Below are 22,322 nucleotides of genomic sequence, written 5' to 3'. Positions count from 1 at the left end.
CTTGATTCCTGTGGCTCCTTTGGCCGAACGCTTCTTCTCCATTCGTCCCGTATCCACCAACGAAATGGTTGGCTTCATTTTCAATACACAATACACTTTCACAATACTCTTTCACAATACACTTTCACAATACACTTTCACAATACACTTTCCCAATATCGACCGATTGGTCAATTCGATTGGTCAATAGTAGATATTCTTATGACGCAGGAACGAACGCGAATCTACGAACTAACGCGTTCCTGGTCATGAGTAAACTGAAGAACGACGACACCAATGTTGGCAGATTTCTCGCCAGCATCCACCCCCACCACCGCAAAATCTGGCAGCTAAAGGCTCGTACAGACCTGAACATTTCACAGTGCAACATTGCTGTCGCGATTGCGGCCTTGGCGTGCTGTTAATCGCAATTTTTATATAATTTTGCACTGTGTGTGTAATTGTTTTTATTGTGTGTGTGTGTGCCTGTGTATGTATGTATGGAAGAATCTAGAAGAAATAATTGAGAATAGTATGAGAGATAGATAGAATGAGTGAGGAGTGGGAAGAACGGAAAAAAGAAAATCGAGGAAACATCGTTCGTGGGTTTTCCGGGAGATTGAATGTGACCACGCAAGACAGTGCACGTGCATCATGGAGATTGAAAAGCAAGCGGAAGAAGCGGTCGTGGTACAGCCTGAGACGGCGGTGGCGGCGGCCTCCAAGGCCGTCGTCGAAGTCAGGCTGGCTTTGGCCAGGGCTAAGGAGGCGGAGGCGGCCACGAAAGCGGCGTTGCAGGCGGCCAGCGTGGAAGCGGCGCCACAAAGAAAAGTAGTCTGGCAGCGCCTGGGACCGGTGAGTAAAGGCCGTTGCACACTACACCGCACCGCCGCCGACGTTTTGACATTCTTCTATGTAATTTAAATGGGAGTGCGCACATATAACGGCAACAGAACAGCACCGGATCGTATGTGCGCACTCCCATTTAAATTACATAGAAGAATGTCAAAACGTCGGCGGCGGTGCGGTGCTGGTCAGGCGGCGGTGCGGTCTAGTGTACAACGGCCTTAAACATTCCAGATGCATTCAAATTGACATTTCGGTTCATTGCATCTGTAGGATCTCGGGGAAAATGAGGGCACCGCCGTAGGATCTCGGGAAAAATGAGGGCACCGCCGCCGCGGGAATCGAACCCACGGCCTCACTGGTGGTAGCCGATCGACTAACGCGCTCACCCACGGAACCCTCCCGTTCTTCCCGATCTCCTACATACTTTTGGTCTGGGGGTCCTGATCCCACACATCGATATCGTAACATTTCGATACTCGTAACACTATATTTGACAAAGTGACGAAGTTTCTGTCAAAATCAAAGAACTTTCGATAGAAATGAGATAGAGGTATGATTTTTTTTTAGAAGATAAAATATTGCAAAAGAAGGGAAAAATACAGAGACTATGATACAAACATGTTTTAACTTTGAAAATAAACTTGGAATATTTAAACAAAATTGTGATTTATCCAATGCCATGCACGGTTAGATTTTTCTTGACATTCTGTACATCTTTTGTCGTAGATTTTGTCACGCTGACTTCAAATGCGATCAAAAAATTTGTCTGTCACCTCAGGATTTTGAAAAAAATCGATTTATGGGAAAAGAAACTAATGAAATCACAATTTTTCCGTTGAAATGATTTCATAACTCTCTGGTTATTTTGGTTCAGAGGCCAAAATGTGAATTTCGCGAGGCGTTCGAAACAAGCGTGGCGTCACGAGACGCTCATGCTCCTACAGGCCTCTCTGGCGGACAATATGCAGCCGAATATTGCTAATCATTTCTCGATGATGGAAAAGTAGGACTGCTGAGGAACTTTCCCGCCTAGATTGAACTTTTATCTAGCTCTTTTTACTACGGAAAAGTCCCGTCTCTGCATTATTGGGAAATATTTCCAGGCATCCCGGACCCTTGCGATCGGCGTAGGCACACGTACACGCCATCCACGCTGTCGCGCCGCGCATGCTCCTATAGGCCTCTGTTTTACCGATACAGTGACTGCTGACGATGAGAGAGATCGGGAACAGAGTACAGCGCTCGTAGCGAAAAATGCCGGAACTATATTTTGATGAAATACTCAATGATCCAATTTTTCTGGGTTCCCGCATTTATTCGATTAATACGTAAGCATACCACGTGATTGGCGTTGCATTGAGATCCTATATGTTCCCGCTAGGCGGGAAAGGTTCTACGAACTCCATACGAGCTCTAAATCTCTCGATATTTACGATAATGTCACTCGAAAAGCAGCATGCTGCTGAATATTGCAAATTACGGCTAAAGAACGCAAAAGTAGGACTTCTGAGGACCTTTGCCGCCTAGATTGAACTTTTATCTAACGCTTTTGACTACAGAACAGTACTATCTTTGCATTATTAACAAATGGAAGTGGGAATCCCGTACCCTTGCAAATCTCGTGTACGTGTGCGGAACTAGGGAGGGGATGCACGCACACAATCTTGAGCCGCGGCGTACGTGTGCGGAACAAGGGAGGGGGTGCACGCACACAATCTTGCGGCCGCGGCCACCGCCTTAAACTTAAATTGCGGCGAAAGCATCTCGAAGTATCTCATGAAATTTTGCACAAACCTAGATCAATATTATAACTTGCCAAAACGATTAGTTCCAGATCGAAGCTATTCAAAGGATTTTTTGTATTCCTCCATAAATAAAAAATGAGCGTAGCACAAAGGGGCTTCAGGTTAGTCCACATAAAGAAATTATTTAAAAGGCCTAGCCGATTAAGATGGTCAAAACTGCCCTTAGAGGTTTTTCAATGATTAATGAACCATTCGAAAGCTGACCCAGAAAAAATTCGAAAGCTGACCCCCTCTGAGCAAAATTTCAACCCTCTATCTTGCCCGTGAGGGTAGTTACAGGGTAAATTAGATTTCGCGCTTTTCCACGCATTTTCCACACTCTGATGCTTCCTAAAATTCCGAAAAAAATGTGGCATATTTTGGATCCTAAGACAGATTTTTGAGAATTTTTTCAGATTTTTTTCTTGCAAACTGTGGTCGCAAAAAATGAAAAACCTCAAAAAAATCGGAAAAATGTACATTTCTCAAAAATATGAAAATATGCTATTTTGCTGTTTAGTGCCCCGATAAAGTACCATAACAGGCAGTGTCCTCAATTTTTTTTAGATTTTTTGTTGTGGGCACTTTTTGTCAAAACAAGAAAAACCGAATTTTTTCGCCGTTTCTGCTATTAGGAGGAAAGTTACACTTGTTGGTTTTATCGCAGGTATATATTAAGTCATTTTAAACATTATTACATTGAAACAAGTAAGTGTTTGACCTAAAAAATGTTTTAAGAGAAAAATGGATTGTATTTTGTGCGGTATATACCAGAATGTTCGGAACGTTTACAACATCGCCGGTTGGCACAGCGGTTAGGGCGTCGGACTACGGAGCGGATACGCTGGTGTTCGAATCCCGTCGGTGGGAAAGTTTTTTTTCCATACGTCATCTTTATTTTTTCAATTTCTTATATGGTTTATTCATGTGATTTTAACAATATTTTTTTAATGTTTTAAAAATATTGAGGTAACATTTTTAACTAACTTTTATTTATATCACTCCGATTTTACTTCGAATTTAATGATATTATTTTCTTGGATTAGGCAATAAATTAATATTTATATTATTTTGTTCGTCCACGATTTCTGCCAGAATGAAATAGCTTGTGAAAATTGTTAAGATTCCGTGAAAAGAATTTTTAAATCTACTTCTGTCATTTCCGGAAAATCAAGAGTATCTACCGAGGATACTGTTTGAAATGGAGTCTTTTTGCAGTTCCAATTGTTTCCAATTTTTGGAAAGGTTTTGTTGTCTACTTGTTTGTGTAGGAGCTGGTACTTTTGACCTAGTATACTATGAATTGCTTCTGCATCCCACCGAAAATAATGAACTTCCTGATCCGTATCATAAATGTGCACAGAACAAATCTTTCATTCAAGTAACTATAAACGGGAATTACTTCCTCATGTACCTTACAATAAACTGGAATGGCTTAGGCTTATTTGGACCTGATACCTCACTTTCAAAATAGTGGTAGTATGTAGCCCTTTTCTCTCAATTTGACAAAAACCAATACTTTGCTACGTGTTATTTATTCAGAGTTCTTCTTATTTCCTCCCTAATTTCTGAAGACGCAAGGCTTAGAAACTAGATTAATGAATTTTAATATTAACAATGTTAAACAGGACTGCAATGATGAACATATACAATTAGAGAATCGAGGAAATAATAGATACTGCGAAACTATTTTTGTATGTATTTTAGTTAAAAATGTTATCTCAATATTTTTAAAACATTAAAAAAATATTGTTAAAATCACATGAATAAACCATATAAGAAATTGAAAAAATAAAGATGACGTATGGAAAAAAAACTTTCCCACCGACGGGATTCGAACACCAGCGTATCCGCTCCGTAGTCCGACGCCCTAACCGCTGTGCCAACCGGCGATGTTGTAAACGTTCCGAACATTCTGGTATATACCGCACAAAATACAATCCATTTTTCTCTTAAAACATTTTTTAGGTCAAACACTTACTTGTTTCAATGTAATAATGTTTAAAATGACTTAATATATACCTGCGATAAAACCAACAAGTGTAACTTTCCTCCTAATAGCAGAAACGGCGAAAAAATTCGGTTTTTCTTGTTTTGACAAAAAGTGCCCACAACAAAAAATCTAAAAAAATTGAGGACACTGCCTGTTATGGTACTTTATCGGGGCACTAAACAGCAAAATAGCATGTTTTAATATTTTTGAGAAATGTACATTTTTCCGATTTTTTGAGGTTTTTCATTTTTTGCGACCACAGTTTGCAAGAAAAAAATCTGAAAAAATTCTCAAAAATCTGTCTTAGGATCCAAAATATGCCACATTTGTTTCAGAATTTTAGGAAGCATCAGAGTGTGGAAAATGCGTGGACAAGCGCGAAATCTAATTTACCCTGTAACTACCCTCACGGGCAAGATAGAGGGTTGAAATTTTTCTCAGACGGGTTTTTCTGGGTCAGCTTTCGAATGGTTCATTAATCATTGAAAAACCTCTAAGGGCAGTTTTGACCATCTTAATCGGCTAGGCCCTTTGGTTGAGAGGGTATTTGGCTAACTGGGATAATCACAAAGAATAACTTTATACATATTATGAGTAAAAATAAAAATTATTGGCAAAAATTAAACACATACATAAAGAAGATTATGGAAGAAAAAGAAAGATATGAAAAACTTATAGAACAAGATAATTCATAAAAATAATGAAATATTATTAAATAAATTAAAAGATATACTGATATATTCAATAAAGAACTGCTAAAAAATGACATCATTCGAAGTAAAGTAAAAGAACAGTACCGAATGGTGTCATAGCAGTACAACTGAGAATAAGGCTTTACCCTGGACGCTGGATTAGGTTTAGTAGGTAGTCCTTTAACACTAGATTGCCCAAGGAAGTTGCGACGAAACGGCGAAACTCGCGTTCCGTCGCGAGCTCGCAAAACTGACCCGAGTGCGAGCCAATCCGCGACCGGCCCCTTATGCAAACCAATCCGCGAAGATACCCAAGCGCGGACCAATCCGCGAGCACCATCGCTTCGCGAACTTTTCGCGAGGCGGCGCGCTCTCCGTAGTCCGCGCTTCGTGGATAAATACCGGGGCGAAACGCGATCAAATCGGAGTTGGCTCCACAGAAGGTTTGAAGGTTCAATTGGGGTCCGAGGACCTGTGGCCTCTACAGTGGGACCAGCTGTCCCACTGTCGAGCCGTTCTCTCTATTTGAGGGATGTCACAGGTCTAAAGTCCTCTGGCTCCACCTCCTCGTGGTGGACCCTGGGAACACACATAGTTGTGTGTTGCTAACGGAGCGAGGGGCATTCCGCGGGAAGTAGTCCCAATGATGTGTGAGGCGATGCCGGCCGGATCTTCGGATCCTGGCAGGGCCTCCCATGCCGGTAAGGCTCACACGGAGGGATGAAAACCGCGGGCTCTGTGTCCTGCGGGTAACGACCGGGGAGGTCGCCGCAGGGCCCCATACCGTAAACCGGTGGTCATGTTTTACCGGAACGGGGGGCTTGCCTTAATCGGCCGGCCTGCGAGGAGGACAAACCTCTATAAAAAAGTCTCTATTCCCAAGCTATCGTAAACGTGGCGAGGGGAAACTCCCGGACTAAGCACCGGGGGTGGGCGGTGGATGCACCGCTCATTAGCGTTTGTACACCTCGGGATACCTGCCGACCTCCCGTTGTAAATAGGCTTGCCTGGGTAGTGGGGGCTCTGCCCAGGTGGACGTTGCTTTTCCCGCCATACTCGTGGGATCAATTATGGATTGCTTTAATAATAAAAATGAAGAGTTTAAGGAGGGGGAACCACACCCGGAAGTGGTTGAGGGGGGAGCTGTGGTGGCACCAGTGTCACCACAGGTTATGGGGCCACCGGCCCCAGTGGATGGGGACCGGCCCAAGGCCAAACCGGTGAGGGGATTGGCGGGACGCGGCGGGCCCGACGTGGAGGAGGACCGCGTGTCGGTCTTGTCGGTTAGGTCGACCAGGTCGGCCATGTCGGCCAGATCGACCCCCTCCACCAGCGGCGCGGGCATGAAACGCCCACTCACCCCGATTCTGGGGAGGGGGTCGCCGACACCGGATAAGAGGGATAAGCTGGACGGGGACGTGAGGTCCTACCAGCTCCCGCGTCCGGAGGTGAGGGTCCTACTCCCCGGCGAGCTGACCGCCCTCCTAGTAGAGCTCGCCAGGGAAAACCGCGACATGGCCGACAAGAGTCGGAACCTCAAGGGCACGATCGTGAAGGGTTTCCGGGACTCCTCCGAGCTCATCGAGGAGGTAACGAACGAAATCGACCGCAGGGGCTTCCCGGGGGGATGCCCTGCGGCCGGCTCGGACGATTGGCCCCTCGCGGACCCCGAGGCCGCCTTCCTGCGGGGGCGTTGCGCGGCGCTGAAGAGGGAGTTGGCGGAGACCCGCGACACGCTGGAGGCCATCAGGGGAGAGCTAATGGCCGTAAAGCGGTTGCGGGACGCCCCTCCCCTGCCGGCGCCGGCTGTCGTCGAGGACACCGCGGCGCCTCCATCGGACCTCATGGCCCAGATGCGGGCGCTGATGGAGGCGGGTCTTAGCTCCATCCGCCAAGAGATGCGGGTGGAGCTCCGGCTTGCGATCGCGGCCGTTGTCCCGGCTGCGGGGGCGAGTAAGCCACCCCGCCCGTCACCTCACGTGCCGCTGGACCCGCCGAGGCCTGCGCCTGCGCCTGCGCCGCCGGCACCTGCGCCGCCGACGCCGGCCCCTGCCCCTTCCCCGGTGACGGGGAAGAAAAAGAAAAAGAAGAAGAAGGGTAAGAAGGCTGGGGAGATCCCCCAGCCTTCGGTCACCCGTCCGGCGCCGCCCCGCGCACCGAAGCCAGGTCTCCCGAAAGAGGAGACCTGGGTCGAGGTCCTGGGGAGGAAGGCCAAGGCTGCGGCCAAGGCTGTCGCCGCAGTGGCCGCCGCGGCCGCAGCGGCCAAGGCGCCGGCGGGCGCCCAAAGGAAAGGGAAGGCTACTGCCCCCGCGAAGGCGGCGGCCAAGGTAAAGGCTCCCCCACGATCAGCGGCGGTGACGATCACCGTCCCGGAGGGGAGCAAGGCCTCCTATGAGGAGGCCATTAGGAGGGCTCGCCAGGGCGTCGACCTCGACGCCCTGGGCATTGGGACTCTAAATTGGAAGCGTGCGGTCACCGGGGGCCTCATCATCGAGGTCCCTGGTGCCGACGGGGGCCCCAAGGCCGACGCCTTGGCGGCCAAGATGGCTGCCGTCCTGGGGGGGATGGAGGTAAGGGTCTCCAGGCCCGTGAAGAAGGCGGAATTCCGCCTCACGGGCCTGGAGGTGTCGGTTACCCCCCAGGAGGTAACGGAGGCGGTGGCGAAGGCCGGGGGCTGCGCCGCCGAGTCCGTCAGGGTGGGTGAGCTGAAGGCTCCGCCCAACGGACTCGGCACTGTTTGGGTGCAGTGCCCGGCCCTGGCTGCGGTGGCCATCGAGAAGGCCGGCAAGGTGCGGGTTGGGTGGTCCACCGCCCAGGTGGTGGTTCTTGCTCCACGGCCGCTCCAGTGCTTTCGCTGCCTGGCCCTAGGCCACGTACGGCAGCGATGCACGGCGGCGGTCGACCGCAGCGGTCATTGTTACCGCTGCGGGGATGCATCCCACCGGGCGGTGGACTGCAAGGCCCTTCCGCACTGCGTGGTGTGCGCGGCTTTGGGGAGACCGGCGGGACACAAGGCGGGGAGCAAAGCGTGCTCCCCGCCTCCCAAACAGAAGAAGGGCGCAAAGGGGGTGGGCGGTGTGGCGCCCCCCCAAAGCGCGAAGAAGGGGACTGCCGGGGAGGCAGTAGCCGCCCCCCACACCTCCACTGAGACAGTGGAAATGGAGGTGGAGGCAGTCCCCAGCGGGACGGGGGGTAATGACCCCCCGCCACCCGCACCGGCGACTAAGGAGGGGACCAGCGTGAAGGCCAATTAATGGCTCATATACCGCGCTGGTCCCCTCTCCCGGTACTCCAGGCCAACCTCAACCACTGCCGCCAGGCGCAGGACCTAATGGTCCAGTGCCTGGAGGAGTGGGGGTTTGGCCTGGCCGTCGCCACGGAGCCGTACAGAGTCCCGGACCACCCACACTGGTCCGGGGACGATGATATGGTGGCGTCGCCACTCGGCGACTGTGCCCCCCTGCTCCGTGGTCGAACGGGGCAGGGGGATGGTGATGGTAAAGTGGGGAAGATTTCTGGTCGTGGGGTGCTACAGCTCACCCAGTTATGACTCCGCCGAATTAGGGATGTTCCTGGAACGGCTGGGGCTTATGATAGCCCCGTATATAGCCGGTCCAGTGTTGGTCCTGGGGGACCTCAACGCGAGGTCCTCCACCTGGGGTAACCCCGGGACCAACGCCCGAGGCGGAGTCCTGGAAGACTGGGCGGAGGGGATGGAGCTCCGGTTGTTAAACCGGGGCTCCGTGCCTACGTGCGTGAGGTGGAACGGCTGGTCGATTGTGGACGTATCGTTCGCGACGGCCGCCGCCTCACGCCGTGTGTCCAATTGGCGGGTCTGGAGTGGAGAGACCTTGTCGGACCACAGCTACGTCCTGATGGACGTGGCTGTGGTCTCGGACTCGCCATTGGACACGCCCCTCCGACGTGGCACCCCGTCAGCGCCCAGATGGGCGCTGAAACGACTGGACGGGGACCTCCTGAGGGCCGTGATTATCGGCTCCGCCTGGCCTTCGGCCAGGGAGCGCGAGGCAGATGAGGGGGCGGCTTCGATCCGGGGCACGTTGCAGATGATCTGTGACGTGGCGATGCCCCGGGTCCGAGCTCAGCCCCCGCGAAAGTCAGTTTACTGGTGGTCGGGGGAGCTGGCCAAACTCCGCAGTTCGGCCGGCCGAGCCCGCCGCCAGTATGCCCGCGCCCGTCGCCGCCATTTTCTGGGCGGCGACGCGGAGCCGAGGGTCGCCGAGCTGTACAGGGAGTACAGATCGGCGGCCGTGGCCCTCAAGCGTGCGATTGCCGCTGCTAAGGCCAAGGCCTGGGATGAGCTCCTGCTCACCCTCCGTGAGGATCCGTGGGGACGCCCGTATAAGGCGGTGCTTGCCCCTGGGCGTCCCCGGTCACGGAGCGGTTAGACCCGGAACTTCTGGGGCGCGTAGTGGATACCCTCTTCCCCCTGAGTGAGGGGGGGGGGGAACGCGCCCCGGGTCCGGCCATTGAATGGTCGGACGAATTCCGGGTCACCGAGTGGGAGCTGTACCGGGCCGTCCGGGAACTCCGGGCCAGGGGCAAGAAGGCCCCTGGCCCCGATGGGGTTCCCGGTGGTATAATGGCCTTAGCTATAGAGGTCCTCGCCCCGGCGTTCAGGAGCGTCATGGACGCGAGCCTGCGCCGGAGAGTCTTCCCCACTGTATGGAAAGAAGCGTGCCTGGTTCTCCTCCAAAAGGAGGGGAAACCCGCAGAGTCTCCCTCTGCCTACCGGCCGGTGTGTCTGCTCGACGAGGCGGGCAAGCTGTTCGAGAGAATTATTGCTGCCCGCCTCGTTGAGCATCTGTCGCGGGGTGGTCCCGACCTGAGCGACAGCCAGTTTGGGTTCCGGAGGGGGCGCTCCACTGTAGACGCATTGGAGCGCCTGCGCCTCCTCCGGGAGCAGGCTGTCGCTCGGGGCAGGGTGTTGATAGCAGTGTCATTGGACATTTCCAATGCGTTCAACACCCTGCCCTGGTCGGAGACAATGGGGGCGCTGGACCATTTCCAGGTGCCCCCTTATCTCCGGGAGGTGGTCGGCGATTACCTCCGCGACAGAGAGGTGGTTTACACCGGCCGGTATAACACCGTTTACAAGAGGGAGACGCACCGCGGCGTTCCGCAGGGGTCGGTCCTCGGACCGCTCCTGTGGAACTTGGCATATGACGCGGTGCTGCGGGTTGTCCTCCCCCCGGATACGGGTGTCATCTGCTATGCAGATGACACCCTGGTTTATGCCGAGGGGGAGGATTGGAGGAGGACCAGGCACCTCGGAGAGGCCGCCCTGGACTGCGTGGTCGGGCGAATCCGGAGAATGGGGTTGACCGTGGCCGCCACAAAAACCGAGGCGATTTGGTTGTATTCGCCTCGGGTGTGGCGGCTACCCCGCGGTCAGGATCTCCGGATTCGCGTCGCTGAAACCTCCGTCGCGATCGGGCCCAGGATGAGGTACCTGGGCCTGATCATAGACGGCCGCTGGCGATTTGATGGACACTTCGAGCTCCTCGCCCCCCGACTAGAGAGGACGGCAGCCGCATTGGCGCGGCTGCTGCCGAATGTCGGGGGCCGGATTTGAAAGTACGCCGCCTCTATGTGGAGGTGGTGCGGTCTATAGCCCTGTATGGGGCCCCCGTATGGCACCGCTCGCTCGAGGCCAGCACGCCCAGCCGCAAACTCTTAGAAAGAGTGCGGCGGCGGCTGGCCTTGCGGGTCATACGGGGGTACCGCACCATCTCCACCGAGGCGGCGGGACTCCTCGCCGTGATTCCACCCTTCACTGTGGTGGCGGCGGAGCGGGCGAAGTTATACCAGATCGCCCGCTCCTTCCGCCGCCCGCCGGGGGTGGAATTCACGCGCGAGGAGGAGTTGGAGCTCGAGGGCCAGAATCGCCAGGCCCGGACGGAAAGTCTTTCGGAGTGGAGGGCGATGTTAACGCCCTCCACACGTCCGATTGTCCGGGCCCTCCTACCCATATTTTATATATGGTGCAGGAGGCGGGGAAGGTTGACCTTCCGCCTCACGCAGGTGCTCTCCGGCCACGGTTGCTTCGGAGAGTACCTGCATAGAATGGGGCGGGAGCCGACTACGCAGTGCCACCACTGCGGCGAAGATGTCGACACGGCGCGGCACACTCTGGAGGAGTGCCCTGCTTGGGCCGGGCCGCGCCGTGTCCTGAGAGCCGCAGTGGGCGGGTGGGACCTCGCGCTGTCGACCGTGGTCGACCACATGGTCGGCAGCGTGGGGTCGTGGAATGCGGTGGCCTCCTTCTGTGAGGTAGTAATGACCCAGAAGGAGGCCGCCGAGCGGGCCCGGGAACGGGACCCGGGCTCCGCGAGGAGGGTGTGGGCGCGGGGACGACCCCCGCGCCGACGTGTGCCCCCCAGGAGGGGGGCGGAGAGGGTAGGGAGGGCGCGGGGGTCTCTCCCGCGCCAACGTGTGCCCCCGGTGGTGGGGGGCGGAGTGGGTCTGGCGCGGGGAGTTTGCCCGCGCCCTGTTAGGCCCCCACAACTGGGGGCGGTGAACTTGGGGGCCCGGGGTGTGAGCTGACCCGGGCCCCCGGGGGGGAGCATAGCTCCCCCCGTGATAGGCCGACACCCCCGGGTTATTTTCCCGGTGTAGGGGGGTGTCGGTCCGTCCCTCCCCGATTGGGGAGGGGGATCCGTGGGGGATATTGGGTGAGGAAGGGTCGGGGCGTGCCGGATCACGCCTCCGACGGCCCTTCCTTCCGGTGGCGGCGTCTTCCTGCCTCGGCCGGGGCTGGTTCCTTCGGGATACCGGCTCCGAGCGGGGCATGAAGACTCCGGGAGCTGTGGGTGGACCGAGCTGGGGCTCGGGAAGCCCAATCCGAAGGCTCCAGGGATGGGGACACCGGGCGGGTCCCTCCGCCCGGGGTCTTATAGCGTAGGCAGTGGGGGAGGTTAACCCCTCCCCCTGGGTATGATGATAGCTGGGAGGTGTCCTGTTGAGTACTCGCGTGATCCAGGCACCTCCCATTTAGCTTAGGTGGGCGTGAGGTTTTAGTGGGTAGTCCCCGGGGGCTCGCCCCCCGGGGCTCGCCCCCCGGGGAGAATCCCACATAACCCCGGCTTCCCCCAGGGAGTCGGGATATGTATAAAACATTTCCTCACGATAAAAAAAAAAAAAGGTTTGAAGGTTCAATTAGGAGCTCGTCATTCGACACAAGTTTCTCTTGAGTCTCTACTGAGTGAACATCGAGGTTACTTTTGTTCATCTTATTAGTGATCTTAAAAATCGTTCTTTGTTCTGATTTATGAATAAAATTATCAAGATTACCCAGTTCCTTGTCTAAACGCATCCTATCCAGTCATTATTTACAACCAAGTGATAGACCCGTCTCTCCAAAACGGCGGAGCCTGGCCCCTCCGGCCATGTTAGCCGCATTGCCGGCGAAAAAACAAAATCTTCGAATTTAACGACTCACTTCCTGGAAGAGCATTCAACCCGCAATCAATTACCTCCTGAACCCAAGAGACAACGTAAGGACACCATGCTGAACTCCAACTCCAACTCCAACTCCAACTCCAACTCCAACTCCAACTCCAACTCCAACTCCAACTCCAACTCCAACTCCAACTCCAACTCCAACTCCAACTCCAACTCCAACTCCAACTCCAACTCCAACTCCAACTCCAACTCCAACTCCAACTCCAACTCCAACTCCAACTCCAACTCCAACTCCAACTCCAACTCCAACTCCAACTCCAACTCCAACTCCAACTCCAACTCCAACTCCAACTCCAACTCCAACTCCAACTCCAACTCCAACTCCAACTCCAACTCCAACTTTTTTTTTTTTTTTTTATCGTGAGGAAATGTTTTATACATACCCCGACTCCCTGGGGGAAGCCGGGGTTATGTGGGATTCTCTCCGGGGGGCGAAGCCCCCGGAGACTACCCACTAAAACCTCACGCCCACCTAAGCTACAGGGGAGGTGCCTGGATCACGCGAGTACTCAACAGGACACCTCCCAGCTAATACATGCCACCCCGGGGGAGGGGGTTAGCCTCCCCCACTGCCTACTCTATAAGACCCCGGGCGGAGGGACCCGCCCGGTGTCCCCATGCCTGGAGCCTTCGGATTTGGGCTTCCCGAGCCCCAGCTCGGTCCACCCACAGCTCCCGGAGTCCTCGTGCCCCGCTCGGGGCCGGTGTCCCGAAGGAACCAGCCCCGGCCAGAGCAAGAGGACGCCGCCACCGGAAGGAAGGGCCGTCGGAGGCGCGATCCGGCACGCCCCGACCCTTCCTTTCCCCAAAAACCCCCCACGGTCCCCCTCCCCTATCGGGGGGAGGGTGGACCGACACCCCCCACTAACCGGGAAACTATCCCGGGGGGTGTCGGCCAATCACGGGGGGAGCTACGCTCCCCCCCGGGGCCCGGGTCAGCTCGCACCCCGGGCCCCCAAATTCAGCGCCCCCACAGGTGGGGGCGAAACAGGGCGCGGGGATACTCCCCGCGCCAAACCCTCTCCGCCCCCCACACCCGGGGGCAATGGTGGACGCGGGGGAGACCCCCGCGCCCTCCCATCCCTCACCGCCCCCCTCGTGGGGGGCACACGCCGGCGCGGGGGTCGTCCCCGCGCCCACACCCTCCTCGCGGAGCCCGGGTCCCGTTCCCGGGCCCGCTCGGCGGCCTCCTTCTGCTTGATAACGTCCTCGCAGAAGGAGGCCACCGCATTCCACGACCCCACGCTGTCGACCATGTGGTCGACCACGGTCGGCAGCGCGAGGTCCCACCCGCCCACTGCGGCTCGCAGGACACGGCGCGGCCCGGCCCAAGCAGGGCACTCCTCCAGAGTGTGCCGCGCCGTGTCGACATCTTCGCCGCAGTGGTGGCACTGCGCCGTCGGCTCCCGCCCCATTCTATGCAGGTACTCTCTGAAGCAACCGTGGCCGGAGAGCACCTGCGTGAGGCGGAAGGTCAACCTTCCCCGCCTCCCGCACCATATGTAAAATATGGGCAGGAGGGCCCGGACAATCGGACGTGTGGAGGGCGCCAACATCGCCCTCCACTCCGAAAAAGCTTCCGTCCGGGCCTGGCGATTCTGGCCCTCGAGCTCCTCCTCCTCCTCGCGCGTGAGTTCCACCCCCGGCGGGCGGCGGAAGGAGCGGGCGATGTGGTATAGCTTCGCCCGCTCCGCCGCCACCACAGTGAAGGGTGGAATCACGGCGAGGAGTCCCGCCGCCTCGGTGGAGATGGTGCGGTACCCCCGTATGACCCGCAAGGCCAGCCGCTGCCGCACTCTTTCTAAGAGTTTGCGGCTGGGCGTGCTGGCCTCGAGCGAGCGGTGCCATACGGGGGCCCCATACAGGGCTATAGACCGCACCACCTCCACATATAGGCGGCGTACGTTCAAATCCGGCCCCCCGACATTCGGCAGCAGCCGCGCCAATGCGGCTGCCGTCTTCTCTAGTCGGGGGGCGACGAGCTCGAAGTGTCCATCGAATCGCCAGCGGCCGTCTATGATCAGGCCCAGGTACCTCATCCTGGGCCCGATCGCGACGGAGGTTTCAGCGACGCGAATCCACAGGTCCCGACCACGGGGTGGCCGCGGCGACCGAGACGATCCGTATAACCAGATCGCCTCGGTCTTTGCGGCGGCCACCGTCAGGCCCATTCTGCGGATTCGCCCGACCACGCAGTCCAGGGCGGCCTCAGCAAGGTGCCTGGTCCTCCTCCAGTCCTCCCCCTCGGCATAAACCAGGGTGTCATCTGCATAACAGATGACACCCGTATCCGGGGGGAGGACAACCCGCAGCACCGCGTCATACGCTAGGTTCCACAGGAGTGGCCCAAGGACCGACCCCTGCGGAACCCCGCGGTGCGTTTCCCTCGTATAAACCATGCCATACCGGCCGGTGAACACCACCTCCCTGTCGCGGAGATAGTCGCCGACCACCTCCCGGAGATAAGGGGGCACCTGGAAATGGTCCAGGGCCCCCATTATCTCCGACCAGGGCAGGGCGTTGAAAGCGTTAGATATGTCCAACGAAACAGCCATCAACACCCTGCCCCGAGCGACAGCCCTTTCCCGGAGGAGGCGCAGACGCTCTAATGCGTCTATTGTAGAGCGCCCCCTCCGGAATCCATACTGGCTGTCGCTCAGGTCGGGACCACCCCGCGACAGGTGCCCGACGAGGCGGGCGGCAATTATTCTTTCGAATAGCTTGCCCGCCTCGTCGAGTAAACATACCGGCCGGTATGCAGAGGGAGACTCTGCGGGTTTCCCCTCTGTTCAGGATTCAAGCGTTGGAATTCGGCGGCTATTGTCTTGGCGGGCGACCGCTGTTTCATACGGTTTTTGTCTCGTATATCAACACGCGGCAAGAACGCGTGTCGCTCTCATTGACCGGATTTCAACGCTTGAATCCTTCAAATCGAGACAAACAAGGATTATCCGATTCGGGAGCACCAATCACGGTGCTCCACATTCGATGGTCCTTGTTATTTAAGGCACCTGCGCGTGCCTTCTCGCTCTCTTCATGTTCGCCTCTCGCATCGCTCTTGTAACTTTCGTCAGTCGTCACGGTGTATTCTAATCGTACGGTATTAGTTCTCGCGCCCGTTCGCTGATCTCTCGCGCTCTCAAAATACTCGTTCGTATTTTTCTCGCGCTCTTTCGCGCCGCGTTACGAGCCTTCTGCTTCGCGCCAAGATTTCCGTCGTCCGCGTCGAAGATTTCCGCCTCGCGACGGCACGTGTTTCGTGTCGTTCAAGATCTCCGCTTCGCGATCCGACGGCAGAAGTTGGCTCGCGCAAGATCTCCGCTCGTCCGCCGGCTCGCGCCTCTCACGGCGCATTGTAATTGCGAGTACTCGATTAAAAGTGCAGTTCCACCTTTAATCCTCGCTCTCTCTCTCTCTCTGTCTCAACCTCTCATTGACCCATCCTGTGGATTCGTTTGCGCGCTCAAATGGTCGCGCTGAGTGGTCCCGGCAGCAGGCTGCTCCGACCGTCGGTCGACGCCGAAACATTCTGGTCCTTCGAGCCGGATCGCGAATAATCCACGAGGTCAGTGAGAAACGAGGGAGAGATCGTGCATCATGGAAGACGCGATCGAAGTTCAGCTGTTGACGCAGCGCGCGATCGAGCGCGCGCTCGTCAACCTCAACAAATTGGGGAAAGCGAAGTGGACTCGCTCGACATTAATGACGAGGATGGCTCATCTGAAGGCCAACTGGACGCGGTTCGAGGCCGGGCACGCTCGACTCCTCGCCTCCACCTCACCGGACGCGAAGGCTGCACACCCGTACTTCTCCGACGACCCTTTCTCGACGACGGAGGAAACGTACCTCGACGCTCTGGCCTCCATGCAAGCAAAACTCGACGAGCTCCCCAGCACTTCTGTAAGTCAGCTTGAACATACTTCCGACGGACAAGCGAGTCCCACGTCCGCCGCTCCGCTCCTTCCGAGCATCCATTTGCCGGAATTCGACGGCCGTTATGAGGCATGGGAGGCGTTCCGCGATCGCTTCACCGCGCTCATTATCGCGAATAAATCGCTCGCGGATGTCACGCGTCTCCACTATCTCATGTCATCGCTCTCGGGCCGTGCCCTCGAATGCCTCGGGAATCTCCCTGTAACTGCCGACAACTTCGATATCGCGTGGAAGGCGTTAACCGCGCGTTACGAAAACCCTCGGCGCCTCATTAGCTCACATCTGACGTCGATGCTTGATTTACCAGCGCTGTCTCGTGAATCCGCGTCCGATCTCCAAAACCTACGCGATCGAGTTTCTGTAATTGTTGCTTCACTCAAAAATCTCGGGCGGGCACCTGCCGATCTCTGGAACGATTTCCTTGTACATATCGTGTCGCAAAAGTTGGACGCGCCGACTCGCAAAGCGTGGAAGATCAAGACGGGTGACGATGTAGAGCCTCCCACGTTCGATGCACTCACGAAATTCATCGACTCTCGCGTTCGCGCCCTCGAGGAATTCGCTCCCAGTGCACCAGCGAGCTCTTCTGCATTTCCCGTCGCATCGAGTCAAACCTCCGCCGGTCGATCTCGTGTACATGTCGCCACAGCGTCGCAGTCCGACAAAAATTCGAAGTCTCCGTGCCCCGTCTGTCGAGCCTCGCATATGCTCAGCTCCTGTCCGAAATTTAACGCACGTAGCCCTCGTGATCGACGGGATCTCGTTCACCGTTTCTCGAGGTGCGTAAATTGCTTGAGTTTAAAGCATCTTGTGCGGGATTGCCCGAGCAAATATACGTGCCGCGTGTGTCATCAACGTCACCATTCACTCCTCCACGACACTGAAGCTCTCCCCGCGTCACCTTCTCCGGCACCGACGCCCCTTCCAGAGGTGAAGTCTCACCTCGCGTCCACTCCGACCGAACCGGGCTCCGCCGTCTTGCTCGCTACCGCGTGGGTCCGAATTCACGCTCCGTCGGGCCATTCCATCCCTGTTCGCGCGTTAATCGATCAAGGATCGGAAGCGAGCTTTCTTACCGAAGCTATGGTGTCCCTACTGCGTGCGAAACGCATCCGGGTCGAGACCTCGATCTCGGCTGTTGGCGGCGTGCATGCCGGTCGCGTGCGTCACGCTGTTCGCCTCCGCGTGTCACCACGGTCGTCCGCGACTCCCGCGATCTCTACGGTCGCTCTCGTCCTTCCGTCGCTCTCGACGTACACTCCGAAGCGCCTTCTCGACTCGCGCTCTCTCGCGCATCTCTCTTCGCTAAATTGGGCTGATCCAGATCCGTTCAGCTCCTCTGCGATCCATCTCATCCTCGGCGCGGACGTCTACGCTGACATCATCCTCGACGGTGTGCGTAAGGGCTCCCGAGGACATCCGATCGCTCAGAATAGTATTTTTGGCTGGATCGTTTCCGGACCCTGCTCGCGTCCGTCTCGTGACGCTGTCCGCTCACGCGCCTCTCCGCATGCTGCATCTAGCCTTTCAATGCATCACTGCATTCAGGAGGACCCTCTCTCCCACGAATTAACTCGATTCTGGGAAATCGAGGAAATCCCGCGTCGGACTCTCCTCACGACGGACGAGGAGCAATGCGAGGCTCATTTCCGCGCCAATACTACCAGAACGGCCGACGGCCGCTACGTGGTCCGTCTTCCTTTTCGCGACGGTCCTCCGATCAAAATTGGCCACTCTTACTCTGTCGCCGCGAAGGTCAGTCAATCGCTCCATCGTAAGCTTTCCTTAAAGCCCTCTCTCGCTCTGGAGTATCGGACCTTCCTTCGTGAATACGAAGAAATGGGCCACATGCGACGCGCTCTCTCGTCTGCTCTAACCTCTCCGCAGTGTGTCTACATACCACATCATCCTGTCCTTCGCGAAGGTAGCTCGACGACGCACCTCCGCGTAGTTTTCAATGCCTCGAGCAGAACCTCAGACGGCACGTCGCTGAATGACCACCTGTTTCCAGGCCCGAAATTGCAGGCTGATCTTCCCTCCGTCATTTTACGGTGGCGGCATTTTCGGTACGTTTATACAGCGGATATCGCCAAGATGTACCGTCAGATACTTATCGACCCGCGCGACATTGATTATCAAAGGATCCTTTGGCAAGAGGCACCAGCAGACGCGCCAATTCCGTTTCAACTTTTGACGGTTACATATGGGATGACGTGCGCCCCTTTCCTCGCGCTTCGAGTTCTCCAGCGCCTCGTCGAGGACGAGGGCTCGCGTTTTCCGCTCGCGGTTCCGATCCTGCGCTCGAACATTTATGTCGACGACGTTCTCTTTGGCGCCAATGACGTCTCTTCTCTTCTGCAATCTCGCGGTCAGCTAAATAATCTGCTGCAATGCGCTCATATGACCCTGCGGAAATGGGCTAGCAACCATTGTGGTCTCCTTGAGGACATCGATCCGTCGGATCATGGCCTTGCCTGCTCAAAAATTCTCGCTCCTGACGATCACGTCAAGGTGCTTGGCATCAGTTGGAATCCTTCTCGCGATTCTTTCCAATTCAATGCTTCGTTTTCCGAATCGCTCCCCTCAACCAAGCGTTCTATTCTTTCAACTATTGCTAAATTATACGACCCTCTCGGATGGGTCACGCCTGCCATTATTCGCGCAAAAATCCTAATTCAGGATCTCTGGCGTCTCCGTCTGAGTTGGGACGACCCGATCTCACCTCCTCTGCTCGACCGCTGGAACGCGATCTATACGCGTCTCCCGTTACTAAGCGGCGTTCAACTCTCTCGTTGGACCGGTCATTCTCCTGCCGATTCCCAAATGGAGATCCATGGCTTCGCGGACGCGTCGACGGTCGCTTACGCTGCCGTCGTCTATGCTCGCTGCATTTCAGCCGATGGTCGCGTTACCGTCTCTCTGCTCGCTGGCAAGTCCAAGGTCGCTCCACTCTCCCCTGTGACCATACCGCGACTCGAACTGCAGGCTGCGGTACTGCTCTCACGCCTCGTGACCTTCGTGCTCTCCTCCTTCGACAATCGGGACATTCCTTGTTTCTGCTGGACCGATTCAACGGTCGTCCTCGCGTGGCTCCAGTCGCACCCATCTCGGTGGAAGACCTTTGTGGCTCATCGCGTTGCCGATACCCAAACACGCTTGCCGCACGCGAGGTGGAGTCATGTTACGACCGCGGATAATCCCGCCGATTGCGGCTCGCGGGGTCTCCTCAGCGACGACCTTCTCAATTTTCCCCTCTGGTGGCAGGGCCCAGGCTGGCTGCACCATGACGTCTCCGCCTGGCCATCTCAAGTGCTCCTTCACGAGGACACTGACCCACCAGAAGCCAAAATGTCACTCCACTGTTCGGAAGCCCCTGTTCCCGAATGGGACTTAGCCTCTCGATTTTCGAGCTGGCCCAAACTCCTGCGAGTTACAGCATATGTCCTCCGCTTCATCCGGCATTGTCGTAGGGATCGCTCCGACCCTCCGGAGCAACCCTCCGACCGCGCGCTCACTTCGGCCGATATCTCCTCGGCTCGAAACTTCTGGATAAAGCACCTCCAGTCCATCGCGTTCTCCGACGAAATCCGCGCTCTCAACCGGCGTTTGCCCCTCTCCACAAAAAGTTCACTCCTTTCACTCAACGCGTTCCTTGACCCCGACGGTATCATTCGGGTAGGGGGACGCTTACATCACTCACCTCTCCCTCAAAGGACAAAACATCCCATCGTGCTCGCTCCTCATCGCTTGGTGGGACTTCTGGCGGAACAAGCTCACGTTCGAACATTGCACGGCGGAGTGCAACTCACTCTCCTAACCCTTCGCCAGGACTATTGGCTCCTTCGCGCACGGAGCCTCGTAAAACAGGTGATCTATCGTTGCATCACCTGTGTTCGGGAAAAAGCCGCTGTTCCCGAGCAGTTAATGGGAAATTTACCCGCCTCGCGAGTCTCCCCTCCGACCCGCTGTTTCGCTCATTGCGGTGTCGACTACGCCGGTCCCTTCAATGTCCGCGCCTCCGCCGGTCGCGGGATCACCTCGCGTAAGTCATACATAGCGCTGTTCGTCTGCATGGCCACCAAGGCCATTCATCTGGAGCTGGTTGTGGACTATTCCACCCCGGCTTTCCTCAACGCATACTTGCGATTCTGCTCTCGCCGTGGCCTTCCTGAAGCCGTTTACTCTGATAACGGCACCACGTTCGTCGGTGGGGATCGCGAATTGACAACCGCCTATCGCTCGGCGCTCCGAAACCCTGAGTTCCAGAACAAAACGGCTGGCGACGGCACCGCGTGGCACTTCATCCCCCCTTCCGCGCCACACTTCGGTGGCCTGTGGGAAGCTGGGGTGAAAAGCGTGAAATATCACCTCCGCCGCGTCCTCGGTGACCGCACGCTCACGTTCGAGGAGTTCAGCACACTCCTCTGTGCGATAGAAGCGTGTCTCAACTCGCGACCGCTCTCCGCGCTATCGGACACTCTCGACGACTACGAACCCCTTACTCCGGGGCACTTCCTGGTAGGTTCCGTGCTAACCGTCCCTCCTCAACCTTCATTTCTGGATCTCGGAGAAAATCGCCTCTCACGCTGGCAGCTCATTCGTCACGCTGCTCAACGCTTCTGGAAGCTGTGGCAGGATGACTACGTCAACTCTCTCCAGCAACGCGGGAAGTGGCGTACAGCGCGCCCCGCTATAGCAATAGGGCAGTTAGTCTTAATTCGGAATCCTACCATCCCCCCGTGCAAGTGGGATCTCGGTCGCGTCATCGAGCTGCATCCCGGCGACGACGGCCACATTCGCGTCGTGACTGTACGCACTGCTACGTCCACGTTCAAACGTCCGCTCGTAAAAGTGTGTCCTCTACCCGTTGCGTGCGGTCCCGACTCTAATTCATAAGTGCGTCGATTCCGAAAGTGTTCAGTACACGCACCGTGCTCTACGTGTCAAACTCAATGTTATTCGTGACTCATGTACCATTGCGATTATCTCTACTCTACTTTATAATGTATCTCTCTTTTTGTGTTTTAAGCGTCTCTCGCTATTTTCCGTCACACCGCTCAACGTGTGTACAACTCGCGCCCCCGAGCCGACAAGGCGGGCGGCCCTTTCGTAACTTTCATGTCTCTGTTCCGTATTGGAAAACGTTCGCGTTTAGTTCTTAGCCGGTACTCGCACGGCGGGCGGTCCGTCACTCGCTCATGGGGACAGGCGCTCGGGCATTGTACAACGCTGTCTCTTTATCGTTTAAGTTCGCTAGGCCAAACTTGACCGCTCTTTCGCTCTAACGCGCTTCCGTGCGCCTCCACTGCATTTCGAAATTAATATTTCGAGGCGGGCGGTATGTTCAGGATTCAAGCGTTGGAATTCGGCGGCTATTGTCTTGGCGGGCGACCGCTGTTTCATACGGTTTTTGTCTCGTATGTCAACACGCGGCAAGAACGCGTGTCGCTCTCATTGACCGGATTTCAACGCTTGAATCCTTCAAATCGAGACAAACAAGGATTATCCGATTCGGGAGCACCAATCACGGTGCTCCACATTCGATGGTCCTTGTTATTTAAGGCACCTGCGTGTGCCTTCTCGCTCTCTTCATGTTCGCCTCTCGCA

The 22,322-nt window shown here is 56.0% G+C and overlaps 1 protein-coding gene across 1 annotated transcript; it reads left to right on the top strand.

The window, feature by feature from the left end:
- Positions 1 to 633: 633 nt before the first annotated feature.
- On the top strand, positions 634 to 21,611 carry LOC143363505 (uncharacterized). Its single transcript, XM_076804076.1, has 5 exons — positions 634 to 834; positions 6,467 to 6,886; positions 16,416 to 16,682; positions 18,264 to 18,470; positions 18,603 to 21,611. The coding sequence occupies exons 1-5, from the start codon at positions 634 to 636 to the stop codon at positions 21,609 to 21,611; spliced, it is 4,104 nt and encodes a 1,367-aa protein (XP_076660191.1).
- Positions 21,612 to 22,322: the final 711 nt, after the last annotated feature.

Source organism: Halictus rubicundus, unplaced genomic scaffold (genome assembly GCF_050948215.1).
Source record: "Halictus rubicundus isolate RS-2024b unplaced genomic scaffold, iyHalRubi1_principal scaffold0052, whole genome shotgun sequence".
Lineage (NCBI taxonomy): Eukaryota > Metazoa > Arthropoda > Insecta > Hymenoptera > Halictidae > Halictus > Halictus rubicundus.
This window is presented reverse-complemented; position numbering and strand designations above follow the sequence as displayed.

Coding starts and splice junctions, on each gene's coding strand:
- LOC143363505 (XM_076804076.1), top strand. CDS start 634: ATGGAGATTGAAAAGCAAGCGGAAGAAGCGGTCGTGGTACAGCCTGAG. Junction 6,887..16,415: donor CCTCCGAGCTCATCGAGGAG/GTAACGAACGAA, acceptor CTGTTGACGCAG/CGCGCGATCGAGCGCGCGCT. Junction 16,683..18,263: donor ACGAGCTCCCCAGCACTTCT/GTAAGTCAGCTT, acceptor CACTGCATTCAG/GAGGACCCTCTCTCCCACGA.